Here is a 17,857-nt window from a genome sequence, read left to right on the forward strand (position 1 = left end):
AGCGCACAATAGATCATTAGAAAAGCTAAACATCAGCCAATTTTTCTTTAGCTTTTTTTTTGTACTCAGCCACAAATTTGGTCCTGAAGAACCTTATGCAGTGAAGCAAACTTTTGGATGCATTCTAGCTCATGAACAAGAAGTACCATAAGCCCTAACAACTTCAATGTGCTTATGCGACAATCTCCGAGATTGTGTAGCTTGCTATGTTGAACAACAGCAGGTCACAAATAAAGAAGCCATGCAAAGCCACTGTACCTGCCATGCTGCAATGTTGCAAAATTACACGGCACTTGGTAACAGACCAATGCCTATGGGATCTGTTTTGAAAGAAGTAGGACTCGTTTTTTCTTTACATTTCATTAATGAGAATACTACAAACGATTACAATTTTTCAAACTAGCACCCTTCCACATCTACACACTGCTGCCAACGAGTTTTCCAGTTTTCGTACGCCTCCAGGAACGCATGGACCGGATTGCTGTTTAGCTCCCTCGTCACGGCCTGTTGAACTGCCTCTACCAATTCGTGATGCTTTCCCTTGAATGTCGATTTTATTCTCGGGAGTAGAAAGAAGTCTGGCGGGGCCAAGTCGGGGCTGTAGGGGGGTGAGGCAGCGTTGCCACGTTGTGCTGGGCAAGATACTCCACTACTTGGAACACTGTGTGGCTCGGCATGTTGTCATGGTGCAACCACCAATTGTTGGCGATGGCTGGGCGGACACGAACAATGCGTTTTCACAGTCTTTTGAGGACTTTCACGTAAAAAACTGCATTAACTGTTTTTCTGGGTGGTACGAACTCTTTGTGGATGACTCCATGTCGATCAAAAAAGCAAATGAGCACGCACTTTTGCTTAGATTTGCTCATTCTTGCTTTCTTGGGGCATGGGGAAGAAGGGGTGTGCTATTCTGAGCACTGCCGCTTGCTCTCCAGGTCGTAATCAAACACCCACACCTCGTCACCGGTCACTACATTGTCCAAAAAGTTGGATTCTTCATTCACATGATGAAGAAGATCCTGGCAGATCGCTTTCCAGTTGGCCTTTTGCTCCTCTGACAACCCACTCGCGGCATGAACTTCGCGCACACTTTTCTCATGGTTAAGTTTTCTGTCACGACCTCAAAAACTTGGGTTTGAGGAATGCTCGAGTCATCAGCAGTCATTCTGATGCTCATCTTACGATCACTGTTCAATAAATTTTTCACTCGCGACACATTTTCGTTGGTCTTGCTGGTCGAAAGGCATCTGGAGCGGTCGTCGTCTTCCACTCTTTACCTACCTTCTTGGAACAGCTTGTGCCACTCAAAAACACCTGATCTACCCATGGCAGCAACACCGTAGGCCACCTTAATCATGTTGCGAGTCTCATTGCCAATTTTACAAAGCTTTACACAAAATTCGATCGTGTATTGCTAATCCAGTAAATGCTCCATGATTCTCCGTGATGAGGCATTTCGACAGGGATTCACAGTACAAGCGACCTGCTCTCTTCAACAGCCAAGAGCCAACTGCTGATTTTTCCCAGCGTTCCCAATATCCCGCTTCACCGATCCTGTGCACACAGACCGCCTCTCGTTTGCCCGTTCGCTCAGGAAAAAACCAGTCCTACTACTTTCAGAACAGACCCTGTATGCATTGTTTTATGACATGTTATACTACCATTCATATTTCACATCTCACAGATATTCCTTTTTCATCTTCATTATACTTGCCATGAGTGTGCACTACATGCATGAGTTAGGGGCTACTTGGCGCAGTTTAAACACCACCTGCTTAAATTTGCCGAGAAACTGCAAGCATTGCTGACATTAGCATCAGGAGTACTTTCATATTAACTGTCCCTTCTGCAAAGCAGCGTGGCACTCTTCTCAGGACTGCTAATTCCCATGCCTATATACTTACTCCAAAAGAGCGAGTTTAGACTGTACAGAAGCGTCAGATCCAGCCGTGCCTTGTCCAATGGAGATAACTGGAGAGAAGAAGAACACATAATTAGCAGGACATCCCCCAGTGGCAACTGTCTTACATCAAAGATGAGATGTCAAGGCTATAGGCCCTGTTTATTTCCTCATCATCACAGTAAACAAATTCACAGTGGTGAATTTCAGAATTTTTTCTGAAGTTCAGAATTTGTGCAGCTAGAGTACAGCGGTGCAGGTGTGGTGTCGGCCTTCTGCTGGTCCACCACAAGTGTGTCATACACCCAAGTCTCAAAAAAGTGGGGCACCATATAGATGACAAATGATGGGGCCTGAACACCAGGTATAGCAGGCTTCCAACATGCTTGGTGCTGAAAGCCGAAGACAAAAGCGTCTTGTTTGAGCTAAAAGCACAAATCTGATGCACAGAAATGCATAGAAGCCTGAAAATGCATGGTCAGCTCTGCCAATGACAGGCAAAGTAGTGAATAGATGTTATGTGTCCATTTGAGTAACCATTCTTGCACTACAGGTGATAATTGTGGGCTGCAGAATGTCAGCTTGAACTGAGCTTGTGTGCTCACAACATGCGGGCAATTTTTTTTTCTTTTTCCAATTTAATACCGCAGTCACACACACATACTTTTAATAGCCACTAAAATCGAAGATGAGTAGAATCTGCAAACTCCGTTATATAAAGGGTAAATTAGACCTACTGATTTCAATGGCACTTGGTTTCAATGGGCACCGAAAGCAAGCATGTGATTGTGACATTGCAAGGCAATAAAGAAACCACAAGAAAACCGTCAGTAGTGACAGAATGACAAGCAGGCATGTTGTTTAATCCAAAGTAGCATTGCATATGTGCAGAAATGTATGACCAATCATATTTGTACTGCTCATGCCCCTTAACTTGTCATCTGCACTATTCGCCATGTTCAACATGGACCAGCAAGCCAAGCTTACATTTCTTATATGCCATCTCATCTCATCATTTCTCATCTGCGTCGTCTGTGGCCACCGTGGTTTCTTTTCCACGTGCGCTTGCACTCACTGCGAGTGCTTTCAAGCGTCTGAGCCCTGTACTGCCTGCTGCGTCTGCACGGACTGCACGTGACTTCAACGAGGACCATATAAGGACGCACACAACGGCACACTGACTCAATTTGGCGGCAGCAGTTGCGGCGGCATGTCCTCCTTCTAAGAAAATTCTTCTTGCCAACAGGTTGGTTTATTACTTCTGTACACAATCTAAAAATTAATTCTGCCGCAACTGCTGCCCAAACTTCTTGTTTCACTGTTCGTAGTGTATATACTTCACTATGCCTACCACAGCGGAAATGGCGAAAAAAATTGCATCTCTTGAAGCAGTGCTGAAGGAGAAGTTGGATATACTGATCGATGATTTAGTGTCACGAATTAACATCAAGCTACAGAATGTAGGACTAGGTGAGCACGCTTCCCTCTGTGATAGTGTTCAGTTCATGAACAAGGAACTCGACACGATAAAACTAAAACAGGAACAACTAGTAATCTCAAACAAGGCGCTCTTGTCACGTAACGAAGCACTCGGAAGAAAAGTGGCTGATTTAGAGCAATATTCAAGAATGAATAATGTCGAAATTAAGGGAATCCCTACATCGCGGGTGAAGACTGCGGAGTCATTCTGAAGCGAAGTGGCGATGCTATTGAGTACCCTCTCTTACCCGCTGATATCGTCACGGCTCACCGTGTTGCCTCTAAGTCAAATGAGAAGAGCATCATTGCTCGCTTCTGCTCACGCGATAAAAAAAACGAGTTCATCAGGAAGGCAAGAAGAGCTAGGCTTCGCACTGACCACATTGGTTTCACAGGTGGCACTAGCACGCCTGTCTATGTATATGACCACTTGACCATTGATAACAAGATGTTCTCGAAGGCGCTGGCACCCAAAAAAGAAAATAAGTGGAAATACTTATGGACAGAGAACTGCCAGATAAAAGCCCGCAAAACTGATAATAGCAGGGTCTATCGCATTATCACTGAGTCCGACCTTCGAATCTTCACGTGGTTCACCGTTAATATTTTTCCCCCCTTTTTTTCATGGCCTTGCTCTACCCTGTTGACGTAAAATCTCGTCTTACTGCAAATAAACGATCACTCAGTATTCACTTCAATGCTCGTAGCCTTCGTAAGAACATAGATGTAATTATAACTTCATTGCCTCACTTCACCATGTCTTCACTATTATCTGCATATCGGAGACTTGGCTTTCTGATTCCGACAACAACATGAGCGGTTTTCCATCTTATCAACCAGAGTATTGTCATCGTCCAACTAACAGTCATGGTGGCGCCGCCATTTTTATTTCACAAGATGTCACCTACACTCGCAGATTTGATCTGGCAGTTAACGTGAATCATTGTGATTCAGTGTGGATAGAAGTCGACGGGTCATTCCTTAATCACAATAAGAACTCGATCCTTGGTTGCATTTATCGCTCACCGTCATCTTCCCTTAACGATTTCTTGCTTTCTCTTGATGCAGTATTGTCCAAGCTAGCTTTTGAAAATAAGGATGTGGTTATTGTAGGTGATGTTAATATTAACTTACTTGACACTGAAGCTACCTCGTACACAACTTACACAGATTGTTCTGCTGGATTTGGTTTTGAATCACTCATTGACTGTCCAACTAGAGTAGCCTCTCGTGGAAGCAGTACGCTTATTGATCACGTGTTATCTAACATATCACCATCGCCTTGCTCCGGGGTTATTAATACTGACATAACCGATCATTTTCCTGTTTTTCTTACATTTAACAATGAAATACATGAGAGCGATAATAGCTACTTTACTTCCGTATTTAGTTCAGATACCTTTATTGAAGCCATCAGTGAAACTGATTGGCCGCCAATTAATTCTATGTCTGATCCCGAAGAAGCACTAAACCAATTCTGCACTTTATTTTTATTGACCGTTTTGACTAACACACGCACTGTAAAATGTGGGAAAAAGCATAAATATCCGCGCAACCCATGGATGACGGATGGTCTTCTAGAAAGTTTAAGAAAGAAGGAAAACATGTACAAGAAAACTATACGTCAGCCCTTTAATACTGGACTAGCTAGACGCTATAGTAAGTACTGTAAATTACTGAATGCTTTACTTAAACAGGCGAAAAAAAGGTACTATGAAAATAAATTTGATCAGAATAAAAATAACCCCAAAAAGCAATGGCAGTTATTGAACTCTTTTCTTAACAAATCATCTATTGATGCCTCTATAACCAAAATAAATTATAATGGTCTCACTCTTTCCGAGCCCAACGAAATTGCTACTGCTTTTTCGGACTACTTTTCTTCCGTTTACACTAATAACCACATACATGCGCAGTTGCATAATACTTTGAGCTGTACGACACAATCATTCTTCTTGTTACCAGCTACACCAAATGAAGTGTGCTCCACGATTGCTAACCTTAAAAATACAGGGCCTGGATTAGACAATATTTGTGTCAGGCATTTAAAACTGGTTGCGCACTTAGTTTGCGACACGCTCTGCAATATTATCAACCTTATGTTTAAAGCAGGTGCATTCCCTTCATTTTTAAAAAATGCCAAGATTATTCCTGTTTTTAAAAATAGGCGACAAACACACAGTTAATAATTACTGACCAATTGCAATTCTTTCCTGCCTTAGTAAACTCATTGAGAAATTATTTGTTAAACGTCTTAATAACTACTTAACAAAGTTTAAATTGCTAAAGAACAATCAATTTGGTTTCCGCCCTGGAAGTTCCACAAATCTAGCTGTTCTATCTCTTACTGACTACATAAAAAAATGTATTGATTCGGGAAACTTAGTCGGATCTGTATTTTTTGACTTCAGTAAAGCTTATGACACGGTTAACCATCAAGTCCTGTTTAATAAACTTGAATCTTAGGGCATAACCGGTCCTGCGCTAACATTCTTAAAAAGTTACTTACTTGACCGGCCGTACACAGTACATACAGCAAATACTTTCTCAGTAACAAGATGTATTAACCAAGGTGTACCACAGGGATCAGTTCTGGGCCCTTTGCTTTTCCTTTTATACAATAATGATTTTCCGGATTCTCTTAACTCCACCAACTACGTTCATTGCATTTTATACGCAGATGACACAATCATATCTTCTCTGACAAATCTGTTGCTACTCTTACTTCTAACTTAAATATTGCATTAAGTAACATTACAAAATGGTGTAGCAACAATTTCTTAGTTCTTAATCTTCTAAAAACTAATTTTGTTATTCAAAAGTGCTCAAAGGGCCTTAACTTCTATTCCTGAAGTAAAGCTTGGAATTCATTCAATTCCCGTTAGCACCGATGTCACTTTTCTTGGCATACATCTTGACCCTAACCTTACATTTCGCTCTCACTTCCAACATCTCAAACACAAGACTGCGTTTGGTATACGTGCATTAATCAAAGTTCGCCCTTTTTTTTCTCGTGAGGCTCTGCTAGCGTTATTATGCGTTCATTCATAGTTACATAATTTACGGCATTGTTTCATGGGGCAACACGTACGCTTGTCACTTATCAATTCAACATATCCAAAATCAGTCAATACGCATTATCACTTCTAGCTCCATGCAATCCAATGCCTCTTTGTTACTTCGCGCGTATAATATCTTGCCTATTAATAATTTGTTCCAGTTTAACATACTCGTCTTACTCCACAAGTTGCTTCATAATAACCTTACATTTCCGTTCATTGCAGTAGACCTTTTGCAGAATAAAAACATGACCAGATTTGCGGCTAACAACAATTTCTTGTTACCCATGGTTCATACCAATTACGGCAAAAAAACATCTTCCTTCGCTGCAATTTCTCTTTGGAATAAATTACCATCAACCATAAAATCCTGTACTTCTCTTGAAATTTTGAACAATCACCTTAAGCATCATTTCCTACGATAACTTAACTACGATCTGGCGGTGTACCTTTGACCTTTCTCGCACATGTCATTTCTTGTATTTCATCCATGCTTCTTTCCGACTTTCTTTTATAACATGATTTTTCATGTTTGTAAATGACATGTCTGATGATGTATTTGATCTGTAGATGTTGCTTATAATAACGCTAATTTGCTGACTATTGATATCACCATCAATGTTATTATTAACCGAGGGTCCCACTACAGTTCTTTCACTTTGGGACCCTCGTCTGTATATTTGTCATGTAATTACTTCTTTTTTTGGAACCAATAAATCTGAATCAGAAAAAAAAAGTGCTAGCTACACACACGCATGTGAGCGGGTGTGTGTTAACTTGAATGAAGGCCATCTCATGGCCAAAATGTTAGCAAAGAAGTATTTCCTTTCAAATGTGTGCCACTGGCATATTCTTCAGGTATATATTCACTGGCATATTCTTCAGGTCCCTGCTGCAGCCGCTGGAAGGAACTGGGATAGGGCCAGGGCTCGTCAGCGGGTACGCGGGGTGTGTAGGATTTAAACCATGGAACACGCTGCTGGCGGCGGTGGCAATACCTAGCAATGTGTCCAGGCACGCCGCAGCTGTAAACAAATGCGGGAGTCGTAGCTTGTCGCGGGTGACACCAGTGACATGGGTGTTATGGGTGGAAACATACTCTCAGGCTGGTTGTAGGAGGGAAGAGCCCGCGGAACAAATTGTTGTGGTGCATCTTGTCGGCGTCCCAGACTTGTCGGTTGCGGTGGCAAGTTGCTGCTCTCCGTACGATTAGCATAGGTCCTGCGAGGTTCTCGGTAACTCTGAGGTGCCCAGGTAGCCGGTGGCACCTGGGCACCTGGGCACCTGGGAGCGATGATCAAATGCACACTGATGGCCCACATGAGCGTCGTCAACAACTTTAAGGCGTTCAAGCTCTTCTTCAACCACTTGCCGAATCACCGAGGAGATGTCGTCGTGGGTTGGAACGGACACACTTGCAATAGTAGTAACGTTGTCCAAGCGTCCAAACTTTGGCCCAATCCTTCTCATTTTCGGCGCTTCAAACGCCCGGCAGTGTTTCCTAAGATCAGACGGAGTACTACGATCTTCCTTTGTTATAAGAAAATTATAGACGTCTTCAGCGATTCCTTTAAGCAGGTGTCCTACTTTGTCTTCGTCTGTCATGGTAGCGCTGACGATTCCGCATAATTTCAGAACAGCCTCTATGTACGTTGTACACGTTCCGCCAGGTAATTGAGCTCGTTGGGAAAGCGTCTGCTCAGCCTTCTTTTTCTTAGAGATTGGGTCCCCGAAGCACTTGGTGAATTCTACAAAATTATCCCAGCTTGTCAGAACGCTCTCGTGGTTTTCAAACCAGAGGAGCGCTGTTCCAGCGAGAAAAAAAAAACACGTTATCGAGCTGCTTCATAGTGCTCCAGTGATTGTGGCGACTCACTCTGTTGTAGTGTTTAAGCCAGTCGTCGACATCTTCGTTCGCCTTCCCCGAAAAGGTGGGTGGCTCTCGCAGCGGTGTCCAGTAGCCAGCCTGACCTGCGTGATTGCTGTCTGGTCCACCGCAGGTTGGGTCGTCACTGCCTTCTCCGGAATCGGCCATGTCCGCTGCTTGTGGTCGTAAACCGGCCAAGCGCCTACTCCGTCGGACAGTTGGTAGAGCTGGGTCGTCCAGGATCATCCAAGATTTACCCCGCACCTCCACCAAAGATGTTACGAATGATGTTTATTTACAGGGTGAAACGAGGTCCGAGATGGAAGCTACAGGCCAGGCCCAGCCGGCGCAGAGTACCTCGAGATCACGCGCGCACACTCTACTTCTTCTTTCTCTGCCTCAGTCGCGCAGTGCTGCGACAATATCTAATTTCAGAGAATAGAATATGACATACATTCTTTTTGCACAATTGCACAATATATTTCCAATGTTTTGGCTGGTGGACCAGCCTTTGTCAAGGTCAGATCCTTATGTAGCCTTGACAAAGGCTGGACCACCAGCCGAAATGTCCAAAATATATGGTGCAAAAGCAATGTATGTTGTAGTCTATTCTCTGAAATCGTACCACCAGGGCCAGGGTGATTCCTACACTGCACTACAGACCTTTCTCTTGTGCACGCCACCATATTTTGCAAGCAATGGCACCATCTATGGGCCATTGGTATGATGGCTTGAGCAGGGGCTCCATGTTGTATGCCACTCTGCAGCAGTTTCTGGTGGTTGTTGTCGCACTCCCGCGGACCATTTAGTATGGCATGGTGTTTTCTATGTGGGAAGCGGTTCCGCCAGACGTACTGAAGTGATTTAAGTAAGCATGGCTGGAGTTTCTGCCAGCGTTGAGGTGCACAGAGCACCCAGTGTGAGGTGTGTGCGTGTGTATGAGCCTACAAACATCCTCGGAGATCAGTTGTGTATTTGTAAAAATTTGTTTTACAAATGTGACCCTATTGCAGCACTCACTGTAATTCTAAGCTGTGGTTTAGCAGCAAGTAGAAGTTACAAAACGATCATAGCAGCGTGGGCCAGTACCTTTCTGTTGCGGAGTAAGTTGTGCTGTTTACTTCAACAAGTGCTCAAATTGTGATCTGTAGATACATTGCGCGACTACCTCGTTTGTTGGACGAGGTTTACACCCACGAATAAAATAGTGTTAGTTAGTAATAACATCATATTTGACAGTGTGAATCACATTTGTTGAATGGTCGAGCAGCCGGGTGCAGACTCCGTGAGCATCATAGATCTGTTTGCTCTATATAGCACATGGTCCAAGCGTGTGGCATGACCATATGAGGTCTTACTGAGTCATTAGCAAGTGTCTTTCTTTTTGTGGAAAAAGAGGAAGAAGACTTATTTTTTGTTGCTGTTCGGTCACGTTCATCCATCTTCTACGACGCACTCACCCATTTTACAGAAATTGTGTCGTTACAAATAGCAGTCAAATTTTTTTTATCCGATCCCCTTTGGATATTACTGCTCTATAGGGCGAAAAGGCAATGCCAAAGCACAAACCTTATATGTATCATGCTGCTTTACCAACCGCAGTGATCGCTGTTTTAAGCAACGGCATCGGCCTTATACGGGAGGCTAACGTAGCCATAGCATAGTGATTTCAGGTCTACCAGACTTGAAATGCATGAGAACGGTGCTGGTGGCTGACGCTGATATTTTATAACGATTGGCACTTAGATGCTTCGGGTTTGCATCAGGTTGGCCGCACACAAGCCCCCTTATGTTTTAGTTCTTACGTGAGGCGTTGAGATAGGGAGCCTTTTTTTTCAATTAATGCCGGCAATGCAACAACAACGCTGCTCTTTGTCAAGCAAAAGCCTATACACTCAAAATAGTTCACAACGCAGACAGACCATGGCTTATGATGCGAGTTGCATGTCTGTTCACACATTGTGCCCTTTCCTCCTCGTCCTATGAAAAGGGCTACACACACACATACATGTGCGTGTGCATATATATATATATAGAGAGAGAGACAGAGAGAGAGACTCAGCTTGCGCACCTTTGCCCTATGCAATCCCTATGAGAAAGTCCACAGTCCATTACATCTGACCAGCTGGCACTGCACATATGTGTGCCTTTGACAATAACGTAGCTGGTTTTAGGTCCATTCGATTTGCCTACACCACTGTGAACCAGTTCATGGCCGTTCACGAGAAGTTCAGAAATTGTGCAGCTCAATTTCTTCGGTGCAGGCACAGCGCGAGACTCAAAACAAATATCAAGGTGCAGAGACGGTGCAGGCATTTTCTTTTTACCGACCAATGTGCACAGAGTGTGTAAGTTTGAGAAGCCCTGAGCTGCTGGTATAATTGGCTTCTGAGGCGCAAATACACTCACACTTGTGTAGACACAACAGACACATGTAAGCAGGGTTTCAATGGCGCTTGTGCATGTGTGCTGTGTTGTGTGCTGTGATGTGTACGTGTGCACCAAGTCGGCACCGACAGTAGAGAGGGTGCAGCAAAAATGTGAAGCAGCCCTGCATCTTTTGAGACGAACGGCATGGTCCAGAGGGTGCCATTGCTGCTCCACTGAAACAAATGGCAGTGTACAGCACCTTGTGAACTGGTTCAGGTGGCACAGGCGAATCGAATGTACCTTACAAGGTGACAGCACAAGTGTTGATGGCCACACACTCTTGCATTCCTGTCCACACTTTGGGACTCCACACATACATACGTGTAAGTGCGCTAAGAAATGACAAGTATCTAGCAAGACGCTCCGGCTTGTTTCGCTCAATGCACGCAGTATTCTTAATAAGTTATGGTTCCTTGAGGATGTAATTTTGACTTTCAGCCACACGTTTTAGTGATCACAGAAACCTTGCTTCATTCAGATGTGTGAAATTCTGAAATAGTGCCATCTTCCTACACGCTAATCCGTAGCGACAGCGGATCACATGGTGGCGGAGTTGCAATTACAATAAAAACATTAAATTTACTAGCTTAGATGGCATCAATAATCATGAAAGCATATGGTGCAAATTGAAATTTTTTGATAAGAATATAACTTTGGGTTGTGTCTATCGTCCTCCGAATGCTCCCCCTGAGTACTTAGAAGCTCCATATGACTACTTGCTGCGAAATACCAATTTGCGTTCAAACATCCTTATCACTGGCGATTTCAACTTACCCGGCATTAATTGGTCCAGTCTTTCTCATGATGGCAAGGATTCTAAAAATGCTGATCCACTACTACTAACTGCATTTACCTTTTGCTTAAACCAACTCATCTCCGAAGCTACCAGGATTTCCAGTTCTTCTTCTGTTCTTCACCTAGCGTTTGCAAACAGCTCGCTCCCAAACTGCTCTGTTAGTGTAAAATATGAGTCGTGTGATCACAACTTACTCGTGTTAGCGTGTCCTATTTCTGGTTCGCGATCACCAGTCAAACGTTTTGACATCTTTATCAGGGACTACATGCATGCGGATGACGATGCAGTGCTCAGCTATATAGAATCAGTGTTCCCATATTTTAATGAAATAAAAGAGGTTAATGAGTCATGGTCATGTTATAAAGAAATGATATTTCACTGTGAACGCAGTTATGTGCCTCTAAAAAAGAAACGTGTCAACAGGAACTACTCATGGATGAATCGTGATTTGATTCATCTAAAACGCAAGATTAAACGCTGTCGTAAACGTGGTGAAAAAAACAGCTTCCAAGCCTGGTACAAACTTCTCAGGAAAAAATGCACGCAGCAAGAGACCAATTTTTTTCCTGCACTCTGTCCTCTTTTATGTTAGAACAACCCAAAAAAAAAAAAAATTCTGGCGTTATTTGTCTAAACATAAAAGCGGTATCACAGAAATAAAAGCATCGGGCGTAAGCATTGCTGATCCCTCCATAATTTCTCAAAAATTCAACGCATTTTTCCAGTCTGTTTTCATGCTGATGGCATCACACACACACTTGCCATCTTATGCGCTTCTTGAACCGATGCCTGAAATAAACTTAGGCAAAGAGGGGATTCTTAACCTTTTGCGTACACTTGATATAAGGAAATCACCCGGTCCTGACGAAATATCAAACGTTTTTCTTAACAGATATGCGACCTGGGTAGCAGAGTATTTGTATAAAATATATACAGCCTAGTTAGAATCTTGTGTGATACCCAATGACTGGCGCTCCACAAGGATAGTCCCAATTCACAAGTCTGGATCACCATTAGAATTAAACAACCACAGACCAGCTTCCCTAACATCAACAATCTGTAAGCTGTTAGAACATATTATATTTAAGGAGATTATGATACATCTAGAAAATAACCAACTGCTTCATGACAATCAACATGGCTTTAGGTTTGGTCTGCCCACTGCAACTCAGCTAGCCGAGATAACTGATGATTTCGTAAGTTAACTAAATATGAAGAGTCAAATTAATGCAGTGTGTTTAGCCTTTTCTAAAGCGTTCGATGTTGTTCCACATGATGATTTAGTAACTAAACTGCATGCTACTGGTATTGAACACAACATTGTTCGCTGGATAGCATGCTACTTAGCTTCAAGGAAACAATATGTGGCTGTTAATGACTTCATCTCTGATACACGAGATGTGCACTCAGGAGTACCACAAGGAATGGTGCTTGGTCCATTGTTGTTTTTTGGTTTATATCGATGATATCTATTTATCAGTGCAACTACCCGTAAAGATCCGACTTTTTACGGACAATTGTGTTCTTTATACCAGCATAAATCAACATGCTGATCAAGTCACACTAAATGATGCATTGCATTCAATCAGTGCATGGTGTGATAAATGGGGCTTGAAGCTCAATACTTCGAAAACGGCAAGCATAACATTTAGTAACAAAAAAAAAGAACCTTTAGAATTTGCTTACACCATTAAAAATGCTTATGTTAAAAAATTAGGCAGGTGAAGTATTTGGGTGTTACACTCACGAGTAATTTAAGTGGGGAGCCCCATATAGATAATATTTGTAGTAGCGCACTGAAAAAGCTGGCATTTTTAAAACGAAAACTACGTCATGCGTCTCCTGCTGTAAAGTTAACAGCCTACAAAGCTCTCATTAGAGCAAAATTAAAATATCCGGACCTAATCTGGAGTCGGTATCAACAATATTCAAGTAAAAAATAGAAAGGGTGCAGAATTTGGCCTTGAGGTTTATCTATTCTACCCATTCGCATTTCTCAAGCTTATCAGTTCTTCGCGATAGGGCAGAGATGAAAAAACTAGATCATCGCAACATGGTATCCAGATTAAAATTTATCTATCAGCTTTACAAATGGTCACTTTAAAATACTGCGTGAATGTCACATAACCGAGCCGCCAATACACTTTGACCGTACAGAACAAAACAGTTAGGCAACCATTCAGTTACCGTATCATGCATCGTTATTCCCTGTTTCCTTATGCTATTTCATTATGGAATAAATTACCACAAGTAGTTCACGCTAATAAAACACAATCGTTCGTTCATCTTGTGAATGGTTCTTCTTTCGATTATTAGCATCCTGCACACAGGGAAGGAAATTAATTTTCGTCTGTGTGTTGTACTAACATTAGGTAAAAATGCTGAATTGGGTGATCTGTTGAGTGTTCATGGTTTATCACTACTTTGCTGTTGAGTTGCAAACTATAACTATTGTTCCTGCTTCGTATTTATTGTTGATAATTCTAAATTGCAAAGGCTGATGTCCCTGTATATTTTTGTATATTTTTCATTGTTTGGTATTTTCGTATTTTTCAATTTGTAGCCTTGTTTATTACCATTGATGTAACCACTCCTGCTTGGGCCCAAATAGGGCCTGCAGTAATTGTAAATAAATGAAAAAAATACTGATCCACTCCTTCCCTTATCATCGTCATTCAACACTACTTTCGCTCGCCTTCCTTGTTCATCAGTGCAATGCAGCAGGATAAAGTGCACCTGCTCGGACCGATCTGTAAATGGCTCTAGTGTTGACTGACAAAGATAGGGGAAGGAGTGGATCAACATGTGCAGATTCCCAAAGTGTGAACAGGAATGCGAGAGCGTGCGGCCATCGACACCTGCACCGTCTCCTTATAACCAGCTGCGTTATCGTCAAGGGCACACGTATGTGCCGTGCCAGCCGGCCAAATGTAATGGATCCCGGGCTCTCACATAGGCTATTGCATAGGGTTAAGGTGCACGAGCTGCGACTGCTGATTACCACCTGCCACACTGCGACACGTCCGCAAAGCCAGTGCGAAGGATTCAGAAAAATCGTCAACTGAAGCGCCTTCATTGTGCTTACTGCCACTATCCTGAACCACCCTGCACTTTTAGGGTGTGGCGGTTCCTGGGAACTGGTGTAGATGAAACGATTGGAAACTATCTGGGCCTTTACGGGTTCCGCACCCCCCCCCCCCCCCCCCCAACACCTATATATAGCTATGTCAAATGCTCCACAGAACAAGACTGTGAGCATTCTCTCAAGCGGCAGTTACCCGTAGCGATTTGGTTTCGAAGCGCGCGCGGCAGCAGGGTCTTCTCTAAACACGTTACCTAAGAAATCACTACACACCTCTTCAGTCACGACATCTTGATTTGTTGAAAGAAGCGGGCTCAGTGTCTCTTTGACGTTTGTCAGAGCTGAATGGAAGGCCCGGGCTTGTTCCTTAATCTCATTAGGAAATTCTCCGCAAGGTGCGATTGCGACCGGCGTGGACGCGGCCATCTTTGATGTGGCGACCTACCAAATGTGGATCAATGATCTGTTCTGTACACTTGAAGAGGAATTCGGGCAGTGGCGTCTGGTAAGAGGAGGTAGCCCTGCGTGTGCACGTATTTCAGTGTTTCTCAGTGAGTTTCTCACTACATTACCATGTTATAGTGAGAAACTCTATGAATAATACCTTCGTTAGGCAAAAGCCGCTGCACAAAGACAACATATTGCTAAGAAAATATATTAAAACTAAATTATAATATGCAAATGTTGCACATTTCAGGACCTTTGCGTTAGGTCATTCAGCGTTCGTTAAGCCAAAGATTCAGTGTGCGTATGTCCAGCTGCGAGCTAAAATAATGGAGAAAAAAAATATGAAGAAAATAACACATTGATCTCACAGCCTACTTCGTTTATTATTTCTTTCTTTTTGACACCCTTGCCACCGCACTGACGTGCGGCTACTTAATTAACAGCCAGTCTTATTTTTAGCAGCGCTCGACAGAACCAACCAAACAGGAATAAGGTTCCGAGACCTCACTTATTGGATGTGAATATAGGTAGAGCGTGGGCCGCGTGGGCGCCACGGGTGCGCCGCGAGAGACAAGAGTGCTGCGCGCTGCTCATCCCCTTGATTCTTGGCGAGGAGGTTCTTCCTCTATGATACCTACCCATCCCACCTGCACAAAGGTGGTTGCTAAGGAAGTGACGAAACTTGCGTTTTGTTTCGTCAATGCCAGAGCCGACGATAAATGGAAGAGCTTTCGCGTGGGCGCGCGCTGAGTCGCCCTGCGGTGCGAAGCCAGCTGTTGCGCGTGAATGAGCTTCGGGGCACTGTCATTGGCATTGTGGCCGCTCTCCTTCATTTACTCCTGTTGATTACCACAACTTCAGCCGAGCCAAGCCAAGTTTTGAGCGCAATCGGAACTTCCAAATATCCCGTGTTCACTTCGTTTCGGCCAGCGGGGGGTTGAGTGTGTGGGTAGGTCTTGGCTCATCCGGCGTTAACGCCAGCGCGGCATCTGTAATGCTCATCGCCACGGGGCTGCTGATCGAGTTTTTCTTGGCACTTCTGATCGCAAGCACCGAAGCTGTCACTTGGCACGAGCTCAAGGTGAGTATCGAACCTCATTGCTCGATTATATATCCTCCGAAAAGAATTAATACTTGATCCAGGTCACAGTTAGCTGTTCTCGTCTTGACCTGAGCTTGATCTGGTTCGATTCCTATTGCGAATGCACTCCAGTCACGTAACGAGCGTGCCGTGTCATCGAGATACGGCTGCATCGCCCGCAAATTGCGGTTGTGTTTACACTGGGTAGCACGCACAGAACTGCACGCAACTGCACTTTCGGTTTTGTTCTGCAGCGTTGCGTCTACAGTGCCGCGACGCTCATGAAAATCGGAAGACTTTTTTTACCTCCTAAAGTACCGCGGAACAACGCTCCCCTGACATCCGTGCGTAAACTTCTTTATTCTGATCCAAAAGAAATAATAATTGAAAACTAAAAACGAAAAAGTGCTGGATCTCTAGGTTATATACTACAAAAGCGCCAGTTATCTGGCTTCATCCTGAATTGCTTTCTTTCCGCTCACCCAATTTGATTTCCGGTGTGTCTAATGGTTAGCCAACACGTTTATTCTATGTTTGAGCAACCGATGAAGTTTCCTTAGAGGTTTCTAGCCATAAGAAAACGGTCAGGTCAATACACTTGAATAACAGTGTGCCTGCGCTTAGCCGTTTGAATTAATTTTAGTCTCATGCGGGTTCTTTTCTCGACTTGAAGCCGTCTTAAAAATTATTTCGTTCTTAAAAAAGAAAGAAACACCTAATTTGGTTGTAATGGTCGCACATTCTGCTGAAAGAAGTGGTTACACAATTTACATGCATAGACATACTAATTTGCATGAAGCTCGTGCTACACAAATTTGATACTTCTACCACAACATTGGTTAATTCACCGTAGGCTTCTTTTGTTCTTTTTCTTTTTCGAGCTGTTTCAGAGCGAATCTACACGCCTATTTTCTTTCAAGTCTGTGAGAGACAGTCATTTGAGGGCTTTTATTTATCTGCATTGCAGTTTGCATAATTTAGGGCTTTCTTTTTTCACTTATTAAAGTTAATTTTTCAGTACACACACTAGGCAGTCGCATGAGCACCAGAAACCTGCCAGGTTTGAACAGCAGCGAGAAAAGCCAGGCTATATCTAGGCCACTCGAAGGCTGCAGGATTGGGCACAACTTTATTGCAATTTGGCAAGGCCACTTTCACTTGACCTGTGATGCATGTCTGCTTCGTTGCTGCTGCATGCTTTTTTTTTTTTCCTACTTCCGCTTGTGAAAGGCATTGGGAATGAATGCAAACACGTGTGGCAATGATGCAAACACGATTATGCAATGACCCTGGAAGCACGCACACACTTAAGTGCACGCGAGAAGTGTGTTGAAAGTACGCAAAACCTCTATGAGCAAGGGTGCTGGGGCACACCAGCTGCCATGGTGGCCCTCTGTTGGGAAAGTGTCTGCCATGGCATGTCCAGCTACAAGCAGTTGATTAGGAAGCCTTTCACCAGCCTCTTGGTCTGTGGTGGGGGCTAAAAGGATATCTGAATGCTGCTTTGTTCTCTGTGTGGGGAACACATTTCACTGACAGGCTGGAGGAAACTGCAGTCGTGCCAGGTCAGTGTTTTTTTTTTTTTTTTTTTTTTTTTTTTAAGAGCACGGCATGCCTGCCATCCATCTGTTTGCAAGTTTCTACCAGTGCTCGGCCAGCATTGCTTTATCTTCTTGCATTTCTGCCCAGTTTCTGTCCTTCGTGCAAAAGTATTTT

At 43.4% G+C, this 17,857-nt stretch overlaps 2 protein-coding genes across 6 annotated transcripts in view; one reads left to right on the forward strand and one right to left on the reverse strand.

Moving 5' to 3' along the window:
- The window catches only part of Rrp47 (Ribosomal RNA processing 47), a 52,872-nt gene extending 37,815 nt beyond the window's left edge, over nucleotides 1-15,057 (reverse strand). The window contains exons 1-2 of the mRNA XM_072289176.1: nucleotides 14,887-15,057; nucleotides 1,905-1,971 (exon numbers count right to left, since the gene is read on the reverse strand). Of these exons, the coding sequence (XP_072145277.1) occupies nucleotides 1,905-1,971; nucleotides 14,887-15,039 (220 nt within the window). The 5' untranslated portion in view covers nucleotides 15,040-15,057. The remainder of the gene's footprint in view (nucleotides 1-1,904; nucleotides 1,972-14,886) is intronic.
- A 703-nt stretch (nucleotides 15,058-15,760) lies between these two features.
- The window catches only part of LOC126535663 (glutaminyl-peptide cyclotransferase-like), a 107,982-nt gene continuing 105,885 nt past the window's right edge, over nucleotides 15,761-17,857 (forward strand). Inside the window, exon 1 of one of the 5 annotated variants that reach the window (XM_072289175.1) lies at nucleotides 15,761-16,140. In XM_072289175.1, coding sequence (XP_072145276.1) covers nucleotides 16,055-16,140 — 86 coding nt within the window. In that variant the 5' untranslated portion in view covers nucleotides 15,761-16,054. Of the gene's footprint in view, nucleotides 16,142-17,047; nucleotides 17,707-17,857 lie in introns of those variants that run through there. The other 4 variants (XM_050182472.3, XM_072289174.1, XM_050182473.3 and 1 more) reach the window with 4 other exon arrangements.

The sequence above is a fragment of the Dermacentor andersoni genome, chromosome 7 (genome assembly GCF_023375885.2).
Source record: "Dermacentor andersoni chromosome 7, qqDerAnde1_hic_scaffold, whole genome shotgun sequence".
Lineage (NCBI taxonomy): Eukaryota > Metazoa > Arthropoda > Arachnida > Ixodida > Ixodidae > Dermacentor > Dermacentor andersoni.